Below are 13,861 nucleotides of genomic sequence, written 5' to 3' on the forward strand. Positions count from 1 at the left end.
TCCATAAATATTCTTACATGGCGCCTCATTTTGGTAGTCCTTTCAAAGAACCCTTTTATAGTAATAAACAATTAGTATATATTCGAGTAATAAATCACTCTCCACTACAAAAGAAAATGTTAACCTTTTGCAGCGTTACCAAATTTATTAATTTTTACTTAATCTGCTTTGCATTTGATAATTAAATTTACAGTTCTAGATTGCTATTTTTGTTTTTTTCAAGTAAGTGTTCTATTAGAATATTAGATTAATATTTTTGCACAAAAAATTATTTTATGTGCTCTCCGTTTCCAATTAAATGGCTTATCTATACAAATATAATTACCTGTTTTTCGATTATCCACATATATTTTTAATAATATTGACTTAACTTGACCTGATAATTCGGCAGCTATTGTAATGACCAATGGACTGTTTAAGAATATACATTACTGTTTTTTAAAGGTAAAGCAAGAGAATTATTTTAAATATATGTTCACAAAATGCATGATGCATATGAAGCAGTTCCTGTTCTTGAAAGGCTTCCTTTGACGATACAATGCATTGCATGCTACAGTAAGAACGTTGTATATGTTTATTTATATATTATGCATATATTTAACATTTTGTTTGTGTTGTGCTGTCTGTTTGTTAAAAGAGTATAAGAGGAACACAACAAAACGAGTATATGTTATGCACAGTGGCATCATGGGGGTTTAGGTGTTTGGAACCCCCGTTTTAGCATTAAAATTATCATTTTTTGTTCGTTATTGTCAGGGTTTAACTTATCATCCGAAGCGGTAATGTTTTTAAGGTAACCCGTCTTAAGCTAATGCAAAATCAAAAGCAAAATGCCTTTTTTCGTCACGTGTTGGTTTACCGTAAACAGCAGGTTTTCCTCTTTCGCCTTTCATTATTCGTTGAGGTTTGCTGATAAGCAAGGGTGTATTCACCAAATGACAATGCTATGTCAAGCCTTTTTCCTTTTTTTCCTTATAAAGTCTAGTAGAGCTGATGTTTCTCAATGTTTGCTGCCAGAGCTAATATCCCATGTTTGGTGTAACATCGGAATTTTTGTAACTGAATCAGATTGTTAAAAGGTGGCCTAACTGCAACTTTTTAAAGTCGTCTTTTATGTAATGATAGTTAATGCAAAATTATTCTCTTTAAGCATATCCTAAGACCACGTGTGTAATTGACCCAACTTATTTTCTCTTCATCGTAGCTTGTATTTTAGCTGATTTGGCACACTGCTTGGCGCAGATCTTACTCTGATGGCGTGGCATAATAACACCCGGGGAAAACGATATTCGTTTAGTATTGCAGGTTGCGAAAAGGCGTGCTTGCAATTTAGCGTAGTCCCATACATAGAACTTTAGTTACTGCGCTGCTAATAGTCGAAACATGATTCTACCAAAATTAATCACACATTTCACTGTCTTGGTATAATCTAAGCCTGAAGTTAACGATTGCATACTAAGCAGTTTCCATGCACGTGTTTGCTCTATGTCTAAAAGTAGTGGTCGGCAAACTTTTTTGTCGCGGCCCAAAGTATCAGAGCTATTGAAGGCCCACTCCGAAAACAGTGGCAAATTCAGGATATTTGTTTTGAGTTAGTGGCTTTTGAATGACATGAAAAAGTGACGTTATCAAACAGTTGTTCTTAGAAACACCTGTTGTTCTCGAACAAACTCATGCGCACGATGAAGCTTAAATTCAGTTTAATTGAAATATAAAAAAAAAAAATTATAAAAAAATGGGTTGAAATGTTGTTTATAGAATTCTCTCTGAACTGCAAAAATTTCAGAAAAAAAAAATATTAAAGGGGTTGGGAGATATTTATTGTGAAACATGGGTTGAAATGTAAAAAAGCAAAAAGTGGGGTCCTTTTAATATCCCGGTTACCCATGACCTTAGTGAAAATTTGCACTGAAATTTTGTCCACATATTTACTAAGATATGACAAGTCTACCATGCAAAATTAATTCATGGTTCTCAATGTTTTCTGACAGAAATTCTGTGTCAAATTTGGACAAAAACGCGAAAAATTACAAATGAAAAAAAAAAAAAATGTATTTGTAATTGTGTTTTTAACAATTGTTACCTCACAAAACACAAGTGTTATACTTGTGACTGTAATATACAACTTGAAACTGAGTATTTTTCTATTTTTTGGCCAGATTACTGTATAATTTACAAAAAAGTCATGCATTTCTTGCCATGCACACTGCCCCATTTGTTGTGCTATGTAAAACCTTATTTTCTCATTTGTTGTGCCATGTAAAACCTGAAATGGCAATGAATTTAAACCTAGCAGCAAACTATAACTCAATTTTATATCATTCAAAATTGTGAAATAATAACTTGATTGTGACATAGATGCTGACATAATTACAGTTGGCAAGAGTTTCGCCAAATTAAGCCAATGGGGTTGTGGACCAAAAGTTTGAGAACCCCTAAAATAGAGGTGGTCAATTTTTTAGTTTAAATACAATATATTGTTAAATGTTATAAACAGTTAAACGGTCACACCAGTTTTTTATCTTTTATAATAAGTTTAAGCAATAGGCTCATATTAATAGAACAAAATTAACTGAGCATCTAAAAGCCTGGATGACTTTATTAAATCAGTGTGTGACTCCTTTCTTGCTTTGAAGACCCATTGCTTCATTAGCAATTCATAAAAAATATACTTAAAACAAAATGAACAGAATTTAGCTGATGATGAAGTTGTAATATTACTTGATTTTTTTGAGTTGTCCAAGATGCCGTGTAGGGGTTCCATTTGAACATCAGTAAATGTGATGGGATTGGTGGAACTACTAAAAGATTTTTTTGCATGTGCAAGTCTTCAAGCAGCAACCAACAACCAAATTTTTACACCACAAGATCTTTTCCAATGGGCACAAGATCTCAGTTCTGGGATTTAATATATTTGGCTTTCCTCAACTAAAATTAAAGACCTCAACACAAAATTTGAATTGGAAAAGTGATATGCATGGTGTAAAACAACAACAGGCAAAAGATCACATCATAGCTTCATTCCACAATCATGTCAGTCTTTAAAAATGCGTTGACTGTCAGATGATATTTCATTTGCCCTTGTGGATGTGAAACAAGGTCAATTACAACTGCAGAAAATGATACAAATGTAGGCCAATATATGGCTTGCAGATTTGATTCTGATTTGTACAATTTGGTTGTTGGTTGCTGCTTGAAGACTTACACATGCAGCTAATCTTTTGGTGGTTCCACCAATTCTATTACATGGACTTTTGCCATGAGAATTAGCAAAGAAATGCCACTCAGTTTCAGTTCCAAACTCCATTGAATGATTGCAAAAATACTTTTTTGTGGGTTTTGTATTGTAAAGCAGCACCATCATCAATGAATGCATGCACTGTGCTTGTTAAATGTTCCAAATAATCTGATATTGCAAGCGCAAGCTTTTTGACATTAAAGCTCCATATTTTTTGTAGTATATTACAAAAGGGCGAAGGATTGTTGAGTGATTACTATTGAACCGCTCCATGACATCTTGGACAATAAATGAGTAGTTCTCAGCAAAATCTAGTAATATCACGACTTCATCAACAGCTAAATTACGTTTAATCTGTTTCAAGTAACTTGATTGTGATTAACTAATGAAGTGATGAGTCTTCGAAGAAAAAGGTGTCACACAATGATTCAATAAAGTCATCTAGGCTTTTCAGATGCTCAGTTAAGTTCGTTCGATCACTATGAGGCTATTGCTTGAACCTTATTATAAAAGGTATAACTCTGATGTCTTCATCTAACTGTTTATAACATTAAACAATATATTGTATTTAAACTAAAAATTTGATAACCTCTATTTAGGGGTTCTCAAACTTTTTGTGCCGCACCCCGATTAGCTTAATTTTTCAAAACTCTTGCCCCTCCCATTTTGGCAATGTAATTATGTCAGCATCTATATCACAATCAAGTTGTTTATTATTTCACAATTTTGAATAGTATAAAAGTGAGTTTTAGTTTGCTAGTGTAAATTCTTTGCCATTACAGAAAATAAGGTTTTACATAGCACAACAAAAAAAATTTTTCATTTGTAATTTTTCGTGTTTTTGTCCAAATTTGACACAGAATTTCTATCAGAAAACATTGAGAACCATGAATTAATTTTGCATGGTAGACTTGTCATATCTTAGTAAATATGTGGACAAAATTTCAGTGCAAATTTTCACTAGGGTCATGGGTAACCGGGATATTAAAAGGACCCCACTTTTTGCTTTTTTACATTTCAACCCATGTTTCACAATAAATATCTCCCAACCCCTTTAATATTTTGTACTGAAATTTTTGCAGTTCAGAGAGAATTCTATAAACAACATTTCAACCCATTTTTAGCCAATTGCAATCAAAAATGGGGTCTTGGCGAGGTTTCAAAATTAGGGAAAATTTTAGCCGAGTGCTCGGAATCGCCAACTTTGGATGTCTATGACCTTTGACCTGTTAGAGTGACAATGTAAACTATGTTGTTTTTTTAATATTTGGTAGAAGTACTATCATCTGTAAAAATTGGGTTGTTACCTTATTTAGTTTAGCAGTAATAGGGCGTCAAACATGGTCCAAAATATAAAAATTGCGCCCCCTCGGCAGACCCCCCCAAACTAAAAGCTTCATAACTCTGTCGTTTGTCGACAAATTACACTCAAATTTTGCAGGTGTTCATTATATAGAATAGTGAAAAGGTGTGTAAAATTTAAGGAAAATCGGAGAGGTTGAATTTCTTGACTGTGTGAATTGACACGGAATGGCCCTATATCATTTCCACAGCTGAATGGCGGCACCCGCACACGTAAAGAGTTCGCACGAAAAACATAAAAGGAATATATTACGTTAATCTTGTTTTAAAATATGGATAAATGTTACTCATGATACAATAGCCATATTACAAAGTTAAATAGAAAATTACATTAACTAGATATATTTTGGTAAAATTGCGCTTTGCAGGGTGTCTATGTTCACATTAGTGTTAAGCTGTTGACACCAAGAAAAGGGTACATATTACACTGCGCCTTGATGCCAAAAACACAAGACATAATTTAAAACATACCATAAAAAGAAGAAAAATGTAGCGCTTATATAGTTAAAGTTGGCAAAAAATATTTGTTTGACAAGGCCCTATTTGGCTCGCGGGTCTGAACCACACTGAGAGAATATAAAAATTCCTACTCACACCAACTTTTTAAATAGGCTACAGTGCAATAAATGTACGGCTGCCACGCGGCCTGCAACTACATTGATAATACTAAACTATTTAAAAGTAACTCACGCCCTCTATAAATGGCTCTGCGGCCCACAGTTTGCCGATCACTATCTTAAAGGTCCGTTTTTGCTGGACATAAATTTGCTGTGTTTTTTCAAGACTTGCTGTGTTATTTTAAAGAATTTGCTGTGTGTTTTTTTCAAGATTTTTTAAGACGTCATACCCATCGCTATTTCATATTGTCATTGTTATTAACGTCAGACGGAAAAGGGTGTTTATAAAGTAAAATTAGGTGTTTATAAAGTAAAATTTCAAGATATTCTGGAATAGAAAATTATGAATCTAAAATAACAGATCACACCAAAAAATATAGTAGATAGAATCCAACTATATTTTTGTTTAATTTTTAACTTTTATTTTTTGGGAGATTAATCAAAATAGACGTAACTAAATAGAAATTAATCACAAATCAATACTAAAATAATAATATTGTAATAAAAAATGAGATTGCAGATTGTTGCAATTATAAACAAATGGCTAATTGCCATAAACAAATGGTACAAAGTCATTTTTACAAGGAATTGTGATGCATAACTACAGAAAAGCAAAAAATTGATACAAATATCAGGTTTTGCAAAAACTTAAATTTTTGGCCATTATTATGAATGCAGTGGAACATAATAAACTTTTTACAAATTCTGTCTGTTTGTTAAAACATTGTGGTGTTTTAGTTGTACTTTATTACAAGTAATATATTGAAAAGCCAAATTATATTCTGCGAAGAATACAAAGTTACTATTGCCAGTAATGTGTTAACATGACTTGCGATTTAAGCTTTGTGTAACCTCTCTGAATAGAGGCCTAAATTTGACCTTAACCCTGTATTGTTGCAAATTATGTACAAGGCCAGATAATTTTATGATTGAAGGTTACTTTAAAACTTATCGCATTTTGGGCAATTTGAAAATTATTTTAACCTGAAAGATATACATTAGGGATGTTCAGATTCAACTTTGTTTTGAAAATTTATGCTTCCTGCTTGATTTCCCATTATGTGTCACATAAAAATCAGTTTCACAAGTTTTCAAAACAATTGGACAACATTTAGGGGCTCCGCAGGCACCCCAAAGTTATCTCACTAAAATTGATAAAATTCGGGACTTCCCCTAACACGATACTGTACGTTTTTCTTTAAAAACAAAGAAACCTTGTAATTTTTATATTAAACAATGGCTAAAAAGCATCACTAATCTATTTTTCAGTTTTATGTAACTTAAAATGTATTCTTAAAGCCCCCAAAGCCCTACTTTACCCCATTTTTAGAGTTGTCATTTGATTTATCACATATATTCAATAAAATACATTTTATCGAATTATTTAAAACCTGTTTATGATCGCCTGTGATCTTCAACAGCCTGTAGCAAGTTTGCACGTTGCTGAGGATTGTCATTTAACATAGCAGCATAATCAGTGATTAATATTTTTAACAAACACATGGTCAGCATGATCATGGAACTTGTCCATAATCGCAGCTTTGTTTTAAGACAAACAACGGCTCCATCAAAGCAGGTTATGACGCCTTAGAAACGGCATGCATCAGGGATCAGTTTTGGCTCCTTTGCTGTTTAATGTTTATTACAGTGATCTGCCCGCCACAGTCTCCAAGCATACGCTGATGACTTGGCGATCTTGCCTGCTGAAGGGAATTGGCGCAGTGTTAAGAGGACTCTTAGTCCACCTCAATAACAAGGAAATTAAACGTGTGTAGATCGTCCATACGAAAGAAGAAGACGATCAAGCAGGTGCAACACACAGTACAAGGTGGATGGGACAAGTTTTCTATGGCCAAAAATGTTTATGTGGTCTGAACAGATGGGTAATGATGCTATTTTTCTAGACAAACTTGTCACATTTTCCTTGTTTAGTAATCACCCACAAATGACCAAGGATACAAAGGCAGCAATTGCCCGAAATCTTCTTGCAACTGCAAAACCTGAAGATTTTCACCAAGGCATTCAAGGTTTGCATCATAAAATCAAAAGTTATACCACTTGAGAATCTTTGATTGGCACAGATTCCTGATTTATTTTACGCTACTCAATCAGATATGTGATTGGCCGACGCATTCTCCCGATTCATGGTGCTCATAATGGGTACAACGAGTTAAAGTCTTCATGTACTGTTAAAGTTGTGAATGATGACGCAGAAAGAGGGGTTAAAAGTAAACACTGATTGTGCTGCTATATTAACCGACAATCCACAACAACAAACAACTTGCTACAGGCTGTTGAAGATCACAGGCAATCATACCCAGATTTTCTAAATAAAAACTTTGCTAAAAAATAAAAAAAGCTATTCATTACATTTGTTCATTACAACTATTACATTGGTATACTTTTGCTATATTCCTTCTTTATTCACTGTTGATTAAAATACCTTGCTTTTCATAATATACAATTTGTTAAAATGTATTTTATTGTACATATGTGATAAATTAAATGACATCTCCAAAAATGGGGTAAAGTGGGGATTTGAGGGCTTTAAGAATACATTTTAAGTTACATAAAACTGGAAAATAGATTAATGATGCTTTCTTGCCATTGTTTAATATAAAAATTACAAGGCTTCTGTGTTTTTAAAGAAAAACATACAGTATCGTGTTAGGGGAAGTCCCAGATTTTAGCAATTCCAGTGTGATAACTTTGGGGTGCTTGGGGAGCCCCTAAATGTTGTCCAATTGTTTTGAAAACTTGTGAAACTCATTTGTATGTGACACATAATGGGAATTTAAGCAGGAAGCATAAATTTTCAAAAAAAGTAAAATCTGAACAACCCTAATATACATACATTTACAACAACTGTGGTCTAGCCCTTCTGAAACTGCCTTTTGACCAATGATAACAGCTTATGTATCATATTACACTGGAAGCCAAAGCAGACTAATCGAATCTGTCATAAAATATTTAAACACAGACTCGAATTCAATATTATGAATCATAAGCTAAAATCTTAACCTACTATTCAAGAATCCCTAGGTATTACATTTTAAACACCCCTAGCTATCATTACTACTAAGGAAAATAATGCTACAGCATATTAATAAATATTAAATAGGAGGCCACAGGTTGTTAACTGCTCACATTCTAACCGCTGAAAAATCTCTATATATATGAGAAGGTTTCTGTGTCATTTCAGTGTGCTTCTTGCCTTGGGACTTGGGAGTAAATTGTTGCCAAAGCGAAGTCAAACTGTGCACTTCTCATGATGTAACTGTACAAAACTTTTTTAAACATTGTTAATGCAATTACATGCTGGACTGTTTTAAACAAAGTATATTGCCTTAGAAAAACTAAAATAAGTCGCATTCAGCGCAAAGTTTTTAGGCATCCCTATGAAAAACAAATTGTCATATAAAATACATGCTGTGCTGTGATGACAGAGGGCACACAAACCACATTATAGGGAACTGTACACTTCAGGTAGCGGGATCAGTACTTAGATTTTGGAGTGGGCTCAGCTCATAATTCCAATTCCACCCTTGAAATTTCAAAACTACCCCCACGGAGAATTTTTGATCATATACATATTTTTTGAATCCAATTATACAATATTAATTTTTAGGCATATTTTGAATCCAATTATACAATATTAATTTCTTTGGAAAAGAGTATACAGTTGACGCTTTGGGAGCATTACAACAGACATTAACATTTATAGGCAAACAACAATGTTAGATTTTTCAATTTTTAAAATTGCAAGAATGTTTATTATTAAGGTGATTATTTTTTTGACTTGATAAAAAATTATCAATAGATTATAAATAGGTTAGTGTCTTAGTTGTAGTGGGTTTAAACCAGGGGTGTCCAACTCAAACATGTCGACGTGCCAATTTTTATCTTATAACTTCTTTCCGTGCCAAAGTTTAGCAACAATTTTTTTTCTAATATTAAAAGCGCTTTTATACAAAAAATAAAAACAGTATAGTGTTATAATATCAGAAGTAATTGCTTGTTGTCGTAGTTGCTGGGATTGTTTTGTAATGTGAATAAACAATGACATTTGGCTGTATAACAAATTTAGCTTTTTTGACAATTGGCTGCATTTTTGGGGGGCTTGCATGCTATTTTTTTATTAGGTCTCGTTCCACATTCGGCAGGCATGCCTCATGTTTGACACCCCTGGTTTAAACTTTGTAAATCACCTAAATAAATAAAAGAAACAATGTGCACCAGAATGTAGATTATCCTTGGCTAACATATATGTTTTACCAATTTCTGCCAAGTAGTGTTCCTGTATAAATATAATATATATATATTTTCAGTTGAGCAATATTATTAAAAAATCAGAATTTCAATCCTTAGAATTTGGAATTGCACCTTAAACTACCTTGTATGTTACTTAACAAATTTAATGCATGTTTAGGTGAAACATCAAAGCATTGTACCCCTCATAGTATGTTGGATGAATCAACTTTACTTGTTGGTACAAAGGAAGGGCACCTCCTGGTTTACAAGGTAATCAAAAATATGTAGGGATATATGTTACCCTTCATACCGAATTGCAAATGCACGCTAAAAGCTGAAGGAATGCATTTAGCGTGCATTTTCAATTCGGTATGAAGATTTTCCGAGCTTTACACCCATTGTTTTTAAAATAAGAACTTTCAGAAGCACTAAATCTGTTCCTAAGTACAGTGTCGATCTACTATGCTCATAACAAAGAAGTGGTCTGTCAGTAAACGACATAATACTTTGGAAATACACGGTTATTTATTCACAATACTTAATTAGAATGGAATTTAAGTTGTACTTGCTGACAAGTCATAGCATATCTGGAGAGGTGTCGAGTAAAGCGAGTGCAACATTTTTTGATGCATATTTGGATTTGATGAAGATTTTACCGGATGAGATTCAACCTTAAACACAGAATTCTTATTAGCGTTTAAGGAATTGACTTCGGCAACGTTTTTTTAGACTCATGTCAGAGCGAAACCCTATGCTATAGCTGAGCCCATAATAAAGTTTTTTTGACAATTTTGTATATGAAAGAAGAAATATGAAGAGGGCGTTTAAATGCATTAGATATACAAGGTAGACGAACCTTTCGTAGTTGATAGTTTCAGGGTGTGCATGGCGCTTTGGGGAGAAATCTTCCCTTAAAACACAAACTTAACAGATGCATAAATAAATTTTGTAAAATGGGTAAAAAGACAGAATTGGTAATAAACAATACTTTCATACACCGTAAGTTTCGCACATTATTTTGAACTGTGCTACTGGCGGCGTATCGTTATTTTATGTTTTTTAACAGACTATAGTCTTGTATTTTCAAACAATATAATTTGCCCGGGATCAGTGTGACTCACAAGATATTTCCAAAACATCACAACAATTTTTAGAAGAATAAAAAGTGGACCAAATTTTAGTTGTCATATTTTCATAATTGGAACTATAATGTTTTAAATATGGAAGAATAAACCTCTTTATTTTTTAGCAACTGAAATGCTCAAACCACAACATATTAACAAAAAATTTTTTGGCTGAATTTTTTTTAAAATGTGTGTTCAAAGGATACCTTTGTTATTAAATGCTAGTTGGGTAAAAGTCTGGTTTGACTTCAGTAAATTTCCGTTGTGCGGTTTTGCACTCACCCGCTCACCGATTTCATTCCCAATTTTCATTTCCTATGGCCTGTATGTTTTTAATGTATATAAATGATTTACCCATGCCTCAGCCGCTTTCTTAACTTATTTCATTTTTATTACACATAGTACCAATTTTCAGCATGTCACTCAAATCCTATTTGTTTTTCAAAACTGTTATCCCGTTTGAAGAAATCTCTTAATATCCAAAAAAAAACATTCTTTAATGAAACTCCGTAATCAAAGTAGTGCAAACTTAGCTAATTTACCTTTGGTGCTTATAGCATATCCTGTCCTTTAATTGAGAACAAAATAAACAGCTCTGCTCAATTTACTATTTTTTGCCAACCTATAACTAGATGTTAAAAAAGTATTATATGGTTCTCATGGAAATTCAACCAAGAATATTTGGCCTTTATGGCTCCCTTAACTAAAGGTATACGACCCCTGGTTTAACTTATTGAATTTTTTTTGTTTGGTTTGGACTTAGTAATGGATTATATTTATGTCAAAAATAAGAAAAAGTTTCAAAAACATTTAAAACAGTAACCCTAACGCTTCCAACATGTGGAATAAAATCCAGCCATTTTGCTACAGCTAATAGGGTATTCCTCAGATGTTACAGAATTGAGTGCAAAGTTTAGGGACGCTAAGCAACAGGAACTCTTTACCCAATTTTTCTCTCATTCCTTTTTAAAGGTTAAAGCGCGGGTGAAAATTTAAAAATCTAAACATCCCTAATACAAATATATTTAAATATACAATATTTTTATAGGTTGTTGAAAATCCAGGAAGTGCTAAGAATCTTGAGGTCAATCTTGATCGATCCAACAGGTTTTTCTCTAAAAAGATGATCCAACAGCTGTATGTTTCAGTTCAAGTAAAAATTATTATAAGTCTGTCAGATAACATTGTTTCTATTCATGATTTAAACACTTATCAGTCAATAATGACAATCCAAAGGACCAAGGGAGCCCTGATGTTTGCGGCTGATTTAGAGGTATGGTGGAAATAGTTTACTCAATAGATAAGCCTATTTGCTTAATAAATATGTTTAATGTTGTAAAAGAATAATATTTAATCAAACTTACATGATTTATTTAGTTTAGACCTGTGATTTCTTATATGATTTGATTTTCCAAGAAGACCATTTAAATGATTATAAAAAATCCATTATCAGAATTAAAAAATTATAATTTTGTTATTTATTGTTTCATATTGTAAGCTTTTAATAAAGGCTTCCATTTTGTGTTATAAAATTATTGCATTTTTTGCTTGAAAATCATCTAATAAATCATTTCATTTCCCAAAGATGTCACACAACTAGCATACCTCTAAACCAGGGTTTCCCAAACTGTGGTCCGCGACGACTGCACTGGTGGTCCGTGGCGATATGACAAGAAATTAAAAAGTTACACTTATATTTTGTACAGCAAGAGGTCGACCGCGGGCCGGATCCGGCCTGGGAATGTAATTTATCTTTTGACAAACTAGACACGAGTCTATTTCTCATACTTTTTGACTATTTTAACTATGTAAGTGCGAAAAATTTTCACGCTTTGCGTTAACGATCTTTATACATCAAGTTGTTTACCTTATGATGCTGTCATTTGAACTAGATTAGCGCTTCTTGCGCTGTGGAAGACTGACAATTGCCAAAGTGCGTCGCGTACAAACGGAAAATCAGTGTTCATGACATTCCTGTCAGATTACTGCAATCGTCCGGCCATACGCCCTGTCGAGAATAACTGCCTTTTTGGAACTTATTTTAAAACCCATCAGCGTTTCCTATTGTAAACAAGGTGTATTGGAATACTGTCAAGACAGTAGCGATTACATTAAGAAACTGGTGATGTGGAAACTTGATAACTACGACACCATCGATTTTAAGTTTTCCACAGACAACCTTCACCTTGTAGCAGCGGACGTAAATTCAGTCTACCCCAACCTCTGCAGAACGCTAATTTCCTCTGCCTTACTGGATTCACTTGGTACAGCATCACCATTCAAACCAACGTCAATACGGTTACTTATAAAACTTATTTTCCTCACTCTAGAAAATAACATTTTACAACATGGCAAAAATTTAAGTACCGGGATCGCCACCGGAGATAACCATTCGGTCTCCCTTGCCAACATTGCTGTCCACTATGTCATTCTTCAAGCCACTGTTATCTTAAGCAGCACAGAATTTTTTAAACGTTTTATTGACGATTTGGTATTTTTATGCTTCGGTGACAAAGCTACGCTTATGTCATCACTACTCTTGCCAACATTTTTAAAACTTTTGGTTTAGGGCTGACCTTTGCGCAAACCAACACGAGCAAAACGGGAAGCAAACTGGTGTTCCTTGATGTCGAACATCAGATTACCTCATCCAAATTTAGATTCAAGACGGTCAATCACACCAAGGACACTGCAATAGGTCGTTGCTTCCTTCAGGGGTCCTCACATCACCCATTGTCAATCTTTAAATCTATCGTTTACGGAGAATCCGTCAGAATGCGACGCCTCAACGAGGAACATCAGGATTATCTTGACAGCCTCTACAACCTAAAATTAAAGGCACTGCGCTCTGGGTTCCCTAAAGGTATGACAGAAGGCATTATCACCCTGGCAAGCACGTGGACAGAATGCTTCCCACCACAAACAAGTCAATCGAACGAACCTGTTGAGAGGGATATTTGGGCTACCAATTTTCCTCAACTATTAAGGCCTTCTAAAAAAGAGCTGATCCTCAAGCCGAGCATCTCCATCACCTACAAGAGGCCGGCTACATTTGGTAACCTCCTCAAAGGTTATAAAAGAATCGCGCACGGCGTTGAAAAAGAAGCGACCCTACCTGCGGGATCCCACCCGTGCGGACATTGCGCTTTGTGTGGCCACTTCATCAAACACATCGCAATGGTGAGCTCAACGTCACACATAGCCACACGCAGCCATGCTATAGTGCTTAAGGAAGCGCTTACCTGCCGCAATTACGGTATATACATTGC

The 13,861-nt window shown here is 34.1% G+C and overlaps 1 protein-coding gene across 1 annotated transcript in view; it reads left to right on the plus strand.

Annotated features, from left to right (window-relative positions):
- Nucleotides 1-441: 441 nt before the first annotated feature.
- LOC146168102 (vam6/Vps39-like protein) overlaps nt 442-13,861 on the plus strand; it is a 45,548-nt gene continuing 32,128 nt past the window's right edge. The window contains exons 1-3 of the mRNA XM_083380799.1: nt 442-555; nt 9,647-9,738; nt 11,641-11,865. Of these exons, the coding sequence (XP_083236925.1) occupies nt 483-555; nt 9,647-9,738; nt 11,641-11,865 (390 nt within the window). The 5' untranslated portion in view covers nt 442-482. The remainder of the gene's footprint in view (nt 556-9,646; nt 9,739-11,640; nt 11,866-13,861) is intronic.

Source organism: Ascidiella aspersa, chromosome 1, assembly GCF_963924565.1.
Source record: "Ascidiella aspersa chromosome 1, kaAscAspe10.2, whole genome shotgun sequence".
NCBI lineage: Eukaryota > Metazoa > Chordata > Ascidiacea > Phlebobranchia > Ascidiidae > Ascidiella > Ascidiella aspersa.